The sequence below is a fragment of the Rhagoletis pomonella genome, unplaced genomic scaffold (genome assembly GCF_013731165.1).
Source record: "Rhagoletis pomonella isolate Grant_MI unplaced genomic scaffold, Rhpom_1.0 Rhpom_scaffold_00004, whole genome shotgun sequence".
Lineage (NCBI taxonomy): Eukaryota > Metazoa > Arthropoda > Insecta > Diptera > Tephritidae > Rhagoletis > Rhagoletis pomonella.
Window position 1 is genome coordinate 82,980,363 of NW_023458558.1, and position 16,407 is coordinate 82,996,769.

General features: G+C 34.2%; 1 protein-coding gene across 1 annotated transcript in view; it reads right to left on the reverse strand.

Annotated features, from left to right (window-relative positions):
* LOC118738105 (homeobox protein abdominal-B) overlaps positions 1–16,407 on the reverse strand; it is an 89,010-nt gene that overhangs the window by 30,689 nt on the left and 41,914 nt on the right. Inside the window, exons 2-3 of the mRNA XM_036469025.1 lie at positions 13,592–13,794; positions 13,276–13,468 (exon numbers count right to left, since the gene is read on the reverse strand). Of these exons, the coding sequence (XP_036324918.1) occupies positions 13,276–13,468; positions 13,592–13,794 (396 nt within the window). The remainder of the gene's footprint in view (positions 1–13,275; positions 13,469–13,591; positions 13,795–16,407) is intronic.

Genomic DNA, 16,407 nt, shown 5'->3' on the forward strand with positions numbered 1-16,407 from the left:
CCGTTTTTGAAATCGGCACTTGCCGCGATTTTGAACTTCACGTAATCTAACTCGGGAACACTCTCCCAAAATAGTCGAATCGGAAATTCCATTGTTCCAGACCGATTCAGTTGAATCTGGTTCAAGGACACCGGGACCCTTCTTGCTCTAAAAAAATGTTGTTTAAATTTACGCATATAAAGAGAGGTAACCAGTTTCCTCTCCTAGTGTGTGCAAAATTAAGCACTGTCTGTTTACTTTTACATACCAAATTTGTCACGAAGAGAAAAACTATACACAAGGTGTTTAAAGTTGAGTAAATATGAGCACTTAGCATTAGCGCATAGAAGGGGTGGGTGTTGCGGCTCAAAGCTCCCAAAGCTCAAAACCTCAAGACATATTTCTTATTATTTATGTTGCTTGAAAAGCAAATTTTCTTGAAAAAAAAAGTTTACCACTGATATGTACTTAACAAGCATTTGTCGATTGAATTTCCTAACTTCGAATTCGTTCCACCAAAATGAGCTACATGATAAAAATATAAGTTCAGTTAAATTTTCGGTATTCGAAGTATTAAAAAATGAGAAACCAGAACCCGACGAAAATGAACATAAAAATGAAAAAATTTCATGAAATTATTTTTTTTATTTATATTAAAATTCCTTTGTAAAAATTTGTTTAATTTTTGAAAGTTGAGTGCTCCTTGTGTTTATAGAACTTTTTATTAAACAAGTAATCTTTAAGCAAAAAGCAAAACCGACTTCAATTCTCATATACAAATTTAGGAGTACCGTTGGTTTTTTCATGATTTAATGATGGGGTCTATCCCAAATTACGGGACGACCCTTAAGGTACCATCTTTCCGGTAAAAAAAAAAGAATTATTAGAATCGGTTCACGCGGTCCAAAGTTATGCGGTGGCATACATAAAAGAAAAAATACTCCGAAGAATTGATAACCTCCCCTTTTTTGAAGCCGGTTCAAAATGCTTGAGTTCTTTGAAAATTTTATGTAAATAAAATGCAGTTTATGAAACTTTAAAAAAGTGTATTTATTTATTACATACTGTACATACAACTTGCATAAATGTATTTTAAAAAGAGCGTATTATCTGAAGCGGATTTTCAGTATTTTCTGATGATATATATTTAGAAGTATGAACCCCTCCCCCAAAAAATATATTCCTGGGTGCGCCCCTGGTACTTAGTATTTATTATTTGTAAAAAATGTAGTTTTACTCTCAAAATGTTTGTAATTTTAAACACTTCATGTGTATATTTTAAACAAATCATGTTCAAAATCAAATTTAGAACATCTTTAGCAGATTCTGATTGAAAAATAAACACTTTTCAGTCGTATTTTTACATGCAATTTTTAGAGTGTAGTTGTAAGGTTTGTATTTGTGTTATTACCTTTTATTGTACTGTGTTCATTTCAACTTTGTAATTTTGGAAATTTTAGATTTATGTGATTTTTGTGGTTCGTCAATCAAATAGAAAATTTTTTTTTATTCAAACTTTTCTCAAATTGTGTACAACAGAAAATAAAATAAGTTTTGTTATTTAAAATAAATACCTACATTTGGCGATCCTGCCAGGAGGTAATAGCGATATTGACGTCATACGTAGTAACCACGATCAGCATCAGGACTCCTTAAACTTTATTTCATGCTGTCTCAACTGAAACCACAATAAGTTTCATTAGAAGAGCACACGGCAAAAATGTTGGATAACATCGTGCAACCAACACAACCGCACCCGACTAAGCGCTAGTGCTTCATCGCCTCCGAATTTACAGCCTCTAACGCAACGCACTGTCAGCTTATTCTGCAACTCAGTGGTCGCAGCATCTTTCACTAGAGTATAGCAATACTGGTATTTAGCACAAGCAACAGCCACATCAACGGCTGCCACAGTAGCAACAGTTCCTGCAACAACCGTCATGTAGTGGCAATAACAGCAACGATTTTAACAGCAAAAGCAACAGTAACTGTCACAAACGCAGCAGTGAGTAAGCGAACAACAGCAGCATCAGCCATTTTCAGCAGCACAACATTCACAGGCAACAATTCAAAAATTGCAAGTAAAATATATTAAATATAAGATATTTATTAAATACATTTTAACATATCTATATATATATACATATATATATATACAAATTTATATTTGACTGTGCTGTTCATTAAGCAGCATATTAACCATTTTAGATGTTTGATAATTATTTTGACTATAATTTAGTACAATTTTAATATATTATTATTAAAGTTTTGTTTGTCAACTAAACTGTGAACACCCCTTCTAGAAATTTTTATAACGTTAAAATTGTGTACACTATGTTTCACTCACCACAACATGGCGCGCACACAACTACACGTACAAATAATTTAAATGACTCGCTTATAGTTAGATTTGCAAAACAACTCTTTTCAAGAGGAGTTGGCAAATCCTTATGCTAGTCAAAATAATAATGAGGTGTATGCAACCTCAGTTAAGCTTCCACAATTTTGGACAAGTTGTCCAGAAGCTTGGTTTGTACATACAGAAATGCAATTTAACATGAAAAACATTACACAAGATACTACAAAATATGAACACACAATCACAGCGCTTCCGCAAGAAGTAATAGTTACAATATTAGATTTCGTTCAAAATCCTCCGCATAACAACAAGTTTTCAGAATTAAAGAAAGTCTTAATTGAAAGGCATTCTTTAAGCGAAAATAAGAAATTAGATAAAATTTTGTCAGATTCAGAGATGGGTGATCGTAAACCCTCTGAATTTTATCGGTCGCTCATGTTGCTTGCAGGTTCCAATTTTAGTCAAGATATTTTAAAGAAACTTTGGCTGAGAAAATTGCCAAAAAATCTTAGTGTGATATTAGCTAGTTCAAGTACCAATGATATAAATGAATTGGTGAAACTAGCTGATAATATTTGGGAAGTGATTAATAAAACCGAAATATCAGCTATGAATAGTTTTCAAAATTCTAAATCACAAGACACAATTATTGATAATTTAGTTAAATCGACGAATCTTATGTGTGAAAATTTTCAAAAACTTTCCTTTGAATTAAATTCTATTAAGCAACAAATTAGTCAAAATTCTAGATATAGATCATATAATAGGAATTGTTTTAGAAGTCCATATAGAGGTAGATCAAAATCTCGTGATAGTCAAAATTGGTTATGTAGATACCATTACAAATTTGGTGATAAGGCTCAGAAATGTCAACAACCTTGTGCTTTTTCTAAAAACAAAAATTCGTTAAACTAGAGTCATCCGTTGTTGTGGCGGCAAACAATGGAAATTTAGATATTACCACACGTCGCCTATTTATTTTTGATAAAGCAAACAAACTAAATTTTTTGATTGATAGTGGAGCAGAAATTTCTATACTTCCGGTAAAAAAATTCCCTCATACAAAACGTTCTTCAGATATAATACTTACTGCAGCCAATGGTTCAACGATTTCAACGTATGGTAAAAAGATTTTAAATATAAATTTAGGTTTAAGACGTGAGTTCCCATTTACGTTTCTCATAGCTGATATTGCGAAACCTATTATTGGTGCAGATTTTCTTTGCAAATACGGTCTCTTAATTGACATGAAATGCAAACGTTTAGTTGATCCAGTAACAAGTCTTTCGGTTAACACAGTTTCATGTGTTTGTAACATTTCGCTTCCAAAAATTTTCGTAGTAGAGAACAAGTATACAAGATTGTTGAAGGAGTTTCCTTCTTTAATCGCTGAACCAGATTATTCGAAACCGGTTAAACATTCTACGGTTCACAGACTTTTTACTGAAGGAAATCTGCCATTCTCTAAGCCAAGGCGCTTAGATCCGATTAAATTTAAAGTAGCCAAAACTGAATTCGATTTTTTAGTGAGGACAGGGATTTGTAGACCTTCAAATTCTTGTGTAGCATCTCCACTGCATCTTGTACCTAAAAAAGAACTGAATGACTGGCGTCCTTGTGGTGATTTTCGGAGACTTAATGTTGTGACTGTACCGGACCGTTATCCTTTACCTCACATTCAAGATTTTAACATGAATCTCAGAAATAAGTATATATTTTCGAAATTAGATTTGGTAAGGGCCTACCACCAAATTCCAATGGCAGAAGAGGATATCTATAAAACTGCAATAACGACACCTTTCGGTATGTTTGAATCTATACGAATGCCTTTCGGACTAAGAAATTCAGCGCAAACTTTTCAAAGATTTATTAATGAAGTAGTTAGTGGTTTAGATTTTGTTTTTACATATATTGATGATCTATTGGTTGCAAGTGAAAATGAAGAACAGCATTTTAAAGATCTCCGTATACTTTTCCAACGCCTAACAGGGTACGGGTTAAATATCAAACCAAGTAAATGTACTTTCGGTGTTACAAGTGTTGACTTTTTAGGACATAATATTTCTGGGGCAGGAATTAGACCCTCTGATGAAAAAGTGATAGCAATTCGTAGTTTTGAACGTCCTAAATCTATTAAACAGGCGCAGAAATTTATAGGCATGGTTAATTATTACCATCGATATGTACCAAAATTAGCTGAGTTTACGGCAGTTATCTACGATTTAATCAATCGAACAACTAAGAAACGTGACAAGTCCTTAATTTGGGATGACACAACAAATAAAGCCTTTGAATGTATTAAAGAAAAGTTTGCGTCTACGGTATTGTTAAATCATTTTAACAAAGATGCCAAACTCTCTTTAAATGTGGATGCATCTAATACGGCAATTGGTGGTGTCATACATCAAACGTTTGATAACAAATCAGAGCCACTAGCTTTCTTTTCTAAGAAACTTTCTCCATCCGAAGTTAAGTACAGTGCATTTGACAGGGAGTTGCTAGCTATTTATTTGAACATTAAACATTTTCGCTATCTTTTAGAAGGACGACAATTTACAGTTTTTACGGATCACAAGCCTTTGATATATGCATTGAGTTCAAAAACCGAACGTAGTCCGAGACAAACTAGACATATGGAATTCATTGCACAATTTACTAATGACATACGATATATTAAAGGACAGGAGAACATTATAGCTGACACATTATCTCGAGCTTTCGAAGTTGATGCAATTAAGGGTACAGAACTGAATTTCAAAGTTTTACAAAATGAACAAAAACAGGACGAGGAACTAAACACATTAAAATCTGGAGACACATCACATAACCTTAAATTAATTCAAATTCAACTTTTAAATTTTAATATTTGGTGTGAAATGACAGGTGAGAATCCTAGGCCATTTGTTCCAAATTGTTTACGCAAGACAGTGTTTAATATGCTACATGGCATTACACATCCTGGTAAAAAAGCTACACGTCGTTTAATTATTAAAAAGTACTATTGGCCAAAAATGCACAAAGAAATTAATATTTGGTCAAAAGAATGTATAAATTGTCAAAAATCGAAGGTTAATCGTCACACAAAATCTCCAGTAATTAAAATTCCGATTCCCAAAAGTAGATTTGATCATATTCATTTAGATATTGTTGGACCTCTTCCTGTATCGAAAGGACATCGTTACATTTTTACAATAGTTGACAGGTTCACGCGTTGGCCCGAGGCATATGCATTAAAGGACACTTCAGCGGCAGTGGTTGCAAATAAATTTTTTAGAGAATATGTTTCACGTTTTGGGGTACCGTTAAAAATCACTACAGATCAGGGTACTCAGTTTATGTCAAAATTGTTTTCGGAACTAACAAAATTGCTTGGTAGTCATCACGTTACAACTTCTGCATATCATCCTCAAGGGAATGGTATGGTAGAACGGCTTCACAGGCAGTTAAAAGCTACGATAATGGCTAGAAATGGAATCAACAATTGGTATGATGAGCTGCCGATAATACTTCTTGGTTTACGATCGATGTATAAAGAAAGTATTTCAGCCACATCATCTGAGATGGTTTTTGGGCAAAATTTACGCCTACCCGGTGAACTTGTTGTTCCATCTGAAGAAAAATTTTCCCCAATTGAAGTTTTAGGTAATTTACGGCAACCTTTTAAAAATGTTAAATCAAATTTAAGGCATAATCAAAATTCTGATACTGGTGTATATATACCAAAGGATTTGGAGACTTGTAAATTTGTTTTTATGCGTGTTATTAATAAAAGATCATTGCAACAACCATACGAAGGACCTTATAAGGTTGTTGAAAAAAACAAAAAATATTTCAAACTTGAAGTAGATAATGAGGTTAAAACAATTCCGATAGACAGACTAAAACCAGCAATCATTGAAACAGAACTAATACCAGAAACAAACACTAATACAATGAATAACACAACATCAAATAAGAAACGAGTTACTTTTAATTTATATAACATTAATTCTCTAGAAGGGGGAGTATTGTAGGGTTTGTATTTGTGTTATTACCTTTTATTGTACTGTGTTCATTTCAACTTTGTAATATTGGAAATTTTAGATTTATGTGATTTTTGTGGTTCGTCAATCAAATAGAAAATTTTTTTTTATTCAAACTTTTCTCAAATTGTGTACAACAGAAAATAAAATAAGTTTTGTTATTTAAAATAAATATCTACAGTAGTCTATTTGTGGTATATTGGAGCCCTCACAAAAGTGTTCCTATCATGCTGTAGCGGACCAACTCGCGTCTCTGCGCCAGCTTATTGTTACCCGATCACTGCTCGTGTTTTAACGAATTGCGTGTCTGGGTTTGTTAATATGTTGGAGTAGTTTTGTGCTACTCTGATGTAATGCAGAGCTGGAGTATGTATATAGTCCTGCCCTAGGACATCGCAATGTTAATTGGACTACATTTTTTATATGAATTGTGGTTAATTTTGGAGTACTCCTTGACCCTTAGTATAAGTAGCCGAGATTTTTTCAGGGCAGCGACACTGTGTGTACAGAACTTTATTGTAATTAGTAGTTTGAACTGCAGTTTTAACCAAAGTTCCATCGGTACTTGCTACAACTGAATACTTCAAAATCAGCTTCTTTCCCTCATCAAAATTAACTGCAGGCTGCCATTATGCAATTGCTTTACTGCAATACTTTATTTATCGAAATGTCTCACAAAGTATTTTTGGGTAAAGTTTTCAACGATCTGGCATTGCATACTTCGCAGCCATCGCTCAACAATTGTGTGTTTACAGATTGTTTAAGAATAGAAACTTATTTAAAGAACACTTTTATAAACATTCATGGTTAAATATTTAGTAGAAAAAAGATGTGCATTCATTTGTTTATGAAGAAAAGATTATATATTAATGAAAAGAAAAGTGATTAGTGCAGCGTTTATATAAAAAATACGTGAAGTAAAGGGGAAATTTTAACAACAAATACCTTTAAAACTGTTTGCATTTCTACACAAAATGTTGAAGGTATCGGCCAATAAGTACTTCCTCAACACTCCCTGCGAATTTCATTAAAAAATTCGCTATACTTTGGGTGACAGGTAATAAGGTCAATGGAAATAAGGTCAATTGACTTTATTTCCCACCCTGGTGCGAAATAAAGTCAATTGACATTATTACCTTTTCAAAAGCGAAATAAAGTCAACAAAAATTTGGAAATAAATTCATTGACGCTATTTCCTCATTCAAATGGAAATAGCGTCAACAATGCTTAAAGTATGTCGATTCATAGAAAAAAATGTTGTTCTTACAATAGACATTGCCCCGTAGGTGTTGCTTTTTAATAGATGAAAAAGGTTATTGCCAAATCCTCAGTGTTGTGATATTAATCCACACACAATCATGAACTACCACCATTTGATTTTATAAAAAAAATGTATAAAAACACGATGCGAAAAACTAATCGCCTGTGCACAGCTGCAATACGAGAAATATTTGAAGAAATAGTGTAGAAATGATCCATAACTTGCAAAACATGTTTCGTAAAGCGAACACTATTAAATTGAAGAAACAGTCCATGTCCAAAAACCCCGGAGGAACACTGAAAGAATTCTGTGTTTTAAATTAGCATATTTTGAACGAACCAAGTTTTCTATAAGGAAACAATTATAGAAAAATAATTTTCTTACACTGTATTCATGTCTCCGCCAGTAATTTGTGACGACATCATTTAAAAGCAGCTAAGGAGAATGACGACACTATTTATTAGATGGCACATTCAATGAGCCAATGTGCCAAAATGCGGGTATAAACAATTATTGATTATTTAATATCGGAACCGAGATCATATAAGTTAATTGATTGGTTTTCACACACTTTTGAAACACAAATTATATGCTTTTTTACTGCAGACAAGTTGTTGCTCCAAAACGCAGCAGAAATCTTCCAATCAAGGCTGGCAACTATCCTTAGTTATAAGGCGCCATATTGAGGATAAAAAAGTGCGAAAATGTGCCAAATAGAAAAATAAAAGTGCCAAAAAAGGTGTCATTCCTTTTAATCATTCACATTTAGCAATAAAATAAAGCTACATTTTCCAAACAAAAGTGCAATGATAAAATAAGAAAAACCAGTTGAATAGCCTCTATAAATTAAAAAATTTTAGTTGAGAAAAAGAAGTGCACGCAAAGGATTTCACAAAAATATAGTGAAATGTATTTTTTTTTACAAAAGTGCTATTTTCGTACTTTGTGCCAAATTGAAAAAATTAAGTGCCATTTGAAGTAAAATAGGGACAAATGGCACGGTTTGAGCGAAGTTGGTATCCCTGCTTCTAATAACTTACAAATATAAAAATGTGAAATATCGAGGGCTTGAATTCATTAATACCCTCTATCTACAATTTGCACAAAAACTAATTTGTGGTTTTAGAAACCTTCTGGGACTTATTACCTGTCGTTATATAAGGTAGGATTAATATCACTGATGACAGTTAAAGCTTAGGTGGATTTTTATATCAGAATCTCATCTTTGTGAAAAGTGTGCAGATAGAGGGTATTTTATTGAATATAAGCCCTCGATGTTTAAAATACATAAACATTTTATTTCAACGTATACAAAAAATAAATCTACCTGCGTTACAGCACGGCGGGAGACCGGGAAGGGGGGCCGCGGGGTACGCGGGGCGCGCGCTGACGCCGGCCGCCGCGAAGCTAAGCAAATTTATTGTTTGAAAGAGAAATAATGTCAATGGATTTTATTTCGTTTTTAAAAAGGTAATAATGTCAATTGACTTTATTTCGCACCAGGCTGGGACCAAATTTACTTTTTTTTGGGTAGGTGGACCAGGGACCGGTCTATTCGAAAAAATCTTATTATAGGCCGATTTGCTTAAAATTTAGTACGTAAGTAGCTTTTTAGCATATATTAGCATATATGACCCATTTTTTCCGGGAGGTGGTCCAGGGACCGATCTATTCGAAGAAATCGAATTTACGGTCCGATTTGCTTAAAATTCGGTGCGCAGGTAGCTTTTTAGCATGTATTAGCATATGTGATAATTTTTTTCCAAAAAGTGGACCAGGGACCGATCTATTCCAAAAAATCGTATTTATGGTCCGATTTGCTTAAAATTCGGTACGTAAGTAGTTTTTTAGCATATGTTGGGATATATGGTAAATTTTTTCCGAGAAGTGGACCAGGGACGGATCTATTCGAAAAAATCGTATTTACGGTCCGATTTGCTTAAAATTCAGTACGTAGGTAGCTTTTTAGCATATATTAGCACATATGATCTATTTTGTCCGAGAAGTGGACCAGGGACCGATCTGTTCGAAGAAATCGTATTTATTTATTGCTTAAGTTTCGGTACGTAGGTAGCTTTTTGCCTTGATAAGCTTATAGATTCCTGTTTTCCAATTTTCATGCAGTTTCGAATATAAATAGCTTTAAGTAACGACCATATCAAGGGGCGAATTCGTCACTAGGCAAGATTTTTTTGCGCCAATCAGAAACAACGGATACTGTCAAAATATAATTATAATATATAATATATCTCAACTAATATTTATTTAGAAAGCCGTTTGTTAGTTTTCGGAAGGCTCGAGAGCGGCTGAACCGATTTTTTTGAAACTGACAAATCGCATACTCTTGGAGAAAAATAGGAACTATTGGAAAAGGGGGCGTGGCATCTTCCATACAAACCGAATTTTTCATACTGCCTATCTTTGGAAGTGTTCATGGTAGAGTTCTGGAACTTGGTATGGACATATACGAAATCAATCGCATACTCATGAAGAAAGAGGGCAGCTGTTGGAAAGGGGGGCGTGGAACCTCCCATATAAATCGAATTTTTATACTGCATATCTCTGAAAGTATTCATGGTACAGTACCGGAACTTCGTATGGAGATATGTATATAGTTGAAATCAAGCCCATACTCATGGAGAAAATTTGGGCTATTTGAAAAGGGGTGTGAGGCCTACAAACGTACCGACCTTTAGCTATCTTTGAATGAATTTTTTTATTCTTCTGTAGGTGTGTTTGTGAGTGAAGTCCTCCTAAATGGTTGTACGGATTTTAACGAAACTTTTTGTGTATTTGAGTGGGTCTCTGGATGGTTTAGTTCACAATTTAATCCGACAGTTGGCGCTGTAGTTGAGTTATTACTAAAAATCTTATTTATGATCCGATTTGGCTAATGTTTTAAATATGTATGCAGTACTATTGCAAAAACGTGCTGCCAAGTGGTGCTGAAGTCGAGCTATTACTAAAAATAGCCAAGTGAGAAAAGGGGCCGTGAAGGTCAGATTAAATCGACCTGTTGCACCATTGAGTATATCGAACGCTCCTGCGTTGCAATTGGCCCAATAGATGTGATTTTCCAATATTATTATGCGTTCCAACTTTTAAGGTATTTCGTCTGAAATAATTTTGAAATTGCCACCTACTATACTGTAAAGCTTCTAGGGCATTCACTATAGAACCGGGTCATTGTTGCCGCCAGGGAGTAAAGAGGAAAAAATTGATTTCGCTTTGCGAATAACCGTGCTATGAAATGCCGCACAACTGGAGCATTTCAAGAACGGATACACTTTCCTTAGGTTATTTAAAGCGGAAAATGACCACCAAACCTTAATCTTAGCAGACAAATGTCCCAATGAAAATCGTAAACGTGAATTGTTGGTGAACAAGTTGGACCAAAAAGTTTCAATAAAATATATAAAAATCTTGGGCGGGACGAAGTTCGCCGGGTCTGCTAGTATACAAATAAATTGAGTTTATTCATTATATGGAAGCCAATGCGACAAACAAAATTCTAAAAAATAAACGGTAACTTTTAGCCACTTGAAACTTGCACATTATCAGACTAAAATTGAAGGGGCTAAAAAACTGTGTACCCAATAAAATTCTAACACTTCTGAGAAAAAAGTTTGAAATTTATGTGAAAATTTGTTGCACTTTTTTGTAGCTTTCTACAAATTATTAAGCTTGGGTTTGTATCGGGTTTGTCTGAGAATGAACTATATTTTAATTGAAAATTCTTAAAAACTAATAATAAACATAAGTGACACACAATATCACTTCAAAATGGCGTGCTATAGATATGACCGATACTGTACATATGCATAACACCAAACACCAAAATAAAGTAAGGGACATTGTTCTTAATTTTCTTTTGGATGCTCCTTGAGCATCTGGATGCATTCCTGCATCAAAAAGAAGAAAAATTTAAAAAAAGATCCCCTACGTTTTTTGCCGTTAGTGCTCGATTTATAAGTTAATAAATAAATAACAAAATTTTTTTTATTGGGAGCGGGAGCGGAGCTTAGAGCGGAGCTCGGAGCGAAATAAAATATGGAGCGGAGATAGAGCGGAGCGATGAAAAAAATACCTTTGCTCCGAAGCACTGGTAAATATCCACATTATAGTCAGCTTTCAGACACGTCAAGTCTTGCTCTCAAGTCTGCTCGTTCCAAGGCGAAGGAGGTGAGAAGAGAGGGGAAGAGTACAGATACCTCCGTACCGTAGATTCGTTTCAAGTTTTCTTGTCTCTTTGGATCTTTTCGGTGCTTCCCATTTAAAAAACCGAGAACATGAATTCAATAAACTTTGACGCGTCTGGAAGCAAATAGAAAACACAAAAGAGAATGCGAAAAAAATTGCTTTCAAAACATGAAGTGTCTGAAAGGGGACATACAATATAAAAACTATAGAAAGCGCCAATTCTTTGATAACTTTGTTATCATCATGTTCCGGAAAAATATTCTAAGCGGAATTTTACCTTTAGAGAATATGGTATGCAAAAAAATAAATAGTCCTATTAGAAAGCTAGCATTCAACAGTGTTGTTTTCCATTTAAATCCAAATAAATTTTTACTCTATTTAAGGGAGAATTAAAAAAAAACCTTACCTGTAAAATTTACCTTTTATCGCTTACGATAAAATCGCGTATAGGGGTAGATATATCGATAAATAAAAGCCGTACTTTTGTTAAAGTTCTGGTATCGTAAACCTCTGTGCAAATCGACTACTAATGTCAACTAGTACATATCGTCGATGTTTTTGCAAAACCGCCTATCTTACGGCACTCAAATTTTATAGGAGAGCGAAAAAACGGCTTTTCTTTGAAGGCATTGCCTTTATAGGTGCTATTTATCTAGCTATTATTTTACTAATCTGTTATTTTAATAACGGTTTTAAGATTTTTATGCATAAATATCGATGCCTGGAGTTCAGGGTTACCAAATCTCATTTTTGGCACAACGGCGACTTGGCGGTTTTGCAATTGGTCGATGAGCGGTTTTGCTAAAACATCGACGATATGTACATACATCAGAGTGGTCCTAAATTGCATGTGAAAAAGTAAAGTCGGAATTGTAATGCCGGCACCCCTTAGGACTGTTCTCTACCGAAAAACATATACCACTATCTTTTATTTTGAAATAAACAAAAATTTAGGGAGTGCTCAAAGCGCTCAAAGTTTTTCACGTATTTTATATGGGGAAAAAACAACTTTTCGTAGAAATGGTATAGAATTCTTGAAAACCAATATTTTTAGATCGGAAAACTCGGTTCCTATTCACGAGATTCCCAATAATAATACCTAATTGTTTCTTTAACGATTTTTTCACAGTAACTATATTTTATATGTCCGCCAACACACCCAGAAAATGCAATGGGTGACCAATAAAAAATCTTTAATATTAAAAAATGGTTAAGTAAATAACTGGGCATTAATACTGCAAGTCTCCTGAAGAGAGTCACAGTTTTCCGATCGAAAAATATTGATATGAAGATTTGATTTCAAAATAAAAAAAGGGTATATGTATTTTGTTTCGGTATAGAACAATTCTAGGGGGTGCCGGCCAAGCTCTGCTGTAAGCTGTAAGCTCTTCTTTTAATGATGAAAGTTCATATTTTCGAAGAAGAATTATTAATTTGGTACCAGTTACACATACCTGTGCTGGAATAGGCCTCACTTGGGTATCCCCGCAGACCGCTAGGAGAAGAATATGTTGGCGTTTCGTAACTCGACTGCGAAGTGCCCTCGACGGACTGGCGGGCGGCAGCTGCGGCAGCATGTCGCTCATCACTAGCGCTCATGTAGGCCGCCGCAGCCGGTGTGGGTTGGTCCCGGTAATTCCAATACGGCTGTAATAAAGAACCAAAAATAATGCAATTTAAAATTTAAGTAATATTTAACATAAAAATCTGTATTATGGAACTTGTTCTTCGTTCTTAATTTACAGAAGGGTTTCGCCCTCATAAACTTACCTGATATTGCGTTTCGGGATAGCCATAAAAAACTGGTTTTCGATCTCGATCTAGAAAGTATTGCGAAGCATGGTATTGTGCCGAGCTGAAGCCATCACCATCATAGGCCCATGGGTGAGGATGCCGTTTAACAGCAGCCGTTGCATCGGCTTCGAAACCAGGCCGGATCGCGGGAATATGCAGAGGTGCTAACAGGGACATGTCTGAAATTTGAAAAGATTTTCGGCAATGTTACACAAAAAAACCAAACCACTATTCGTATATACTATAAATTATCAGATTAAAAATCTAATTTTGAGATCTCGATTTTTTCACCAAAAAGTTGTCGTTAATAATTTAAAAAGTCAGGCGCGAGATTAAAACTCTCGGATCTCTCTCTCTCTCTCTATTTGATCCTAATTTGTTATTTTATCACAATGGGGACGTTTAAGTGAGTTTTACTTCTTTATTAAAAAATTATCGGACGAAGGAAAACATGCTTTTCTTTAATTCTGCTAAGATTTCTTTCATGGAATCAAAAGAATGAAATGGATATTAAAGAAATGTTTCGTGTATACGTATTCATGGGAACCGCTAAATAAATCTCAACACATTCTCAGATTTTCCTTATTTCATAAAAGTTTAGAAAATCGGACACCTGTCTACACCTTTTCCAAGAGTACTTCAGAAAGCGTAAAATGTACTTCAGAAAACGTAAAATGTACTTTTACAACTGACTATTCTGAAGTATATTTTACGTTTTCTGAAGTACATTTGTCGCTTTCTGAAGTACATTTTACAGTTTGAGAAGTACATTTGACGCTTCCTGAAGTACTCTTGGAAAAGGTGTAGTCATGGATTTACCAAACGATCTTAGACATGAGGTTTATGTAGGTACACATATCCATTGCTGTCTTAGATAACCTAACGAAAGAGTTATGTCCGTGAAGAAGTTCTGCGACAACAATGATCCGGTTAGTTGGTGACAATTTCAATACTCCTCGTATCATTGGTCCGTAGAAATCCAATACACATATAATTATTTCAGACTAAATACCTTAAATCTCTTACAATTTTATTTATAGGCATTCATCATGAATTGTCTTTATTCTATTTAGTGGTTGATTCAACAGTGGTAATTTGGCTTTGATCCCTGGTGTCTCTGAATTACTTCCACTTGACGATTTTTAGAAATAACTCGACTCCAGCGACACCTTGCGTTTGAGGTTATAAATATATGTAGCGTCATCTGTTACTCAAGATCCGAAATACCTACATACGCCCACATACTTTTTGTCTCCTTCTCTCACTTCCAACGCAAGCACGTGTTTGCAAAATGATGATGAAGTGATTTTGTATGGAAAATCATTATGCCCATATATTCGAATAAAATAAACATACTTAGATATACCAAACGAAAGGAAAACACCTGAATTTTTGACTAAAGAAAATAAAAACAAAATCATTCGAGCGGTTTTCCAGCATTTTGGTATTACAAAAAATTTGCAATTTGGTTTAACAATTTTTTGCCCTCCCCCCTCATGCTAATGACCCAAATACAAATTGTATCTTAAATCTTTGAATCCAGCTCTCAAGAAAAATCACAAGAAATATTTTTTATTATTACTGTTGCTTGAAAAAGCACTTTGCTTTTTCTGTAAGTTTAAGGAATTTTGATAGAAGAAATTTTCTTTTCCATTTCTTGTGCGTAATTTTATCCTATGCACTTTTCGTTTTTCTTGAGAGCTTCCAAAGTTTAATTGCGAATGAAAACGTTGTCCTAAAAATATGCATTACATACTCACTTACTGTTGTTTTTACACTTTACAGCCTAAAAGAGTTTACCACTGCTACGTACTTAATAAGAATTCGAAGATTTAATTTGCCAACTATGAATTCGTTCCACCAAAATGAGCTACATAATTAAAATACAAATTCAGTTATTTTTTTCGGTACTCGAAATATTAAAAAAATGAGGCAATCGTAAAAAATCACCATCTCCATCAAAAGCCAAAAACCAGAAATCGAGGACAATGAACATTAAAACCTTTTTTTAATATTTTTTGTTACTTTTGAAAGTTGAGCGCGTCTTGTTTTTGTAGAACTTTTTGTTAAACTAGTGATTTTTAAGCAAAACACACAACCAACTTCATTTCTCATATACACATTTAAGAGTGCCGTTAATTTTTTCCTGTTCCAATGATCGGATCTAAACCAAATTACGGGACGACCCTTGAGATACCATATTTACGATAAAAAATAAACATTGAAATCGGTTCACGTGGTCCAAAGTTATGCAGTAGAATACCTTAAAAAAGAAAAAATATTCCGATGGATTAGTAAGCGCCCCCACTTTTTGAAGTCGGTTAAAAGTGTTTTCGGAAATCACCACATTTCCTCATCAGACTTCTTTCAGTAGGATTCAGTCCGTCTCAGCCTGCGCACTGCGCTAAATTCGCCTTGTGAATTCATGTTGCTTTTTTCCACTATTTCATTTGTTGTCAAGCGCAGCTATTCCAATGCTATTTAAACTTGATCATTTGGTGTTTGAGTTCTTTGTTAATTTTAGTAAATAAAGTGCAATTTATGAAACTTTAAAAAGTTTATTTATTTATTACATACTGTACATAAAACTTGCATAAATGTATTTTAAAGAGCATATTATCTGAAGCGAATTTTCAATATTTTCTGGTATTATATCTTTAGAAGTATAAAACCACTCCCAAAATATATTCCTGGGTGTGCCCCTGCTTAAAATGCTCAATATTGGTTGAATTTATATAAAATTTGTACACGATAATATTTCTATTGCACCACAAAATCTATATCCCGAAAAT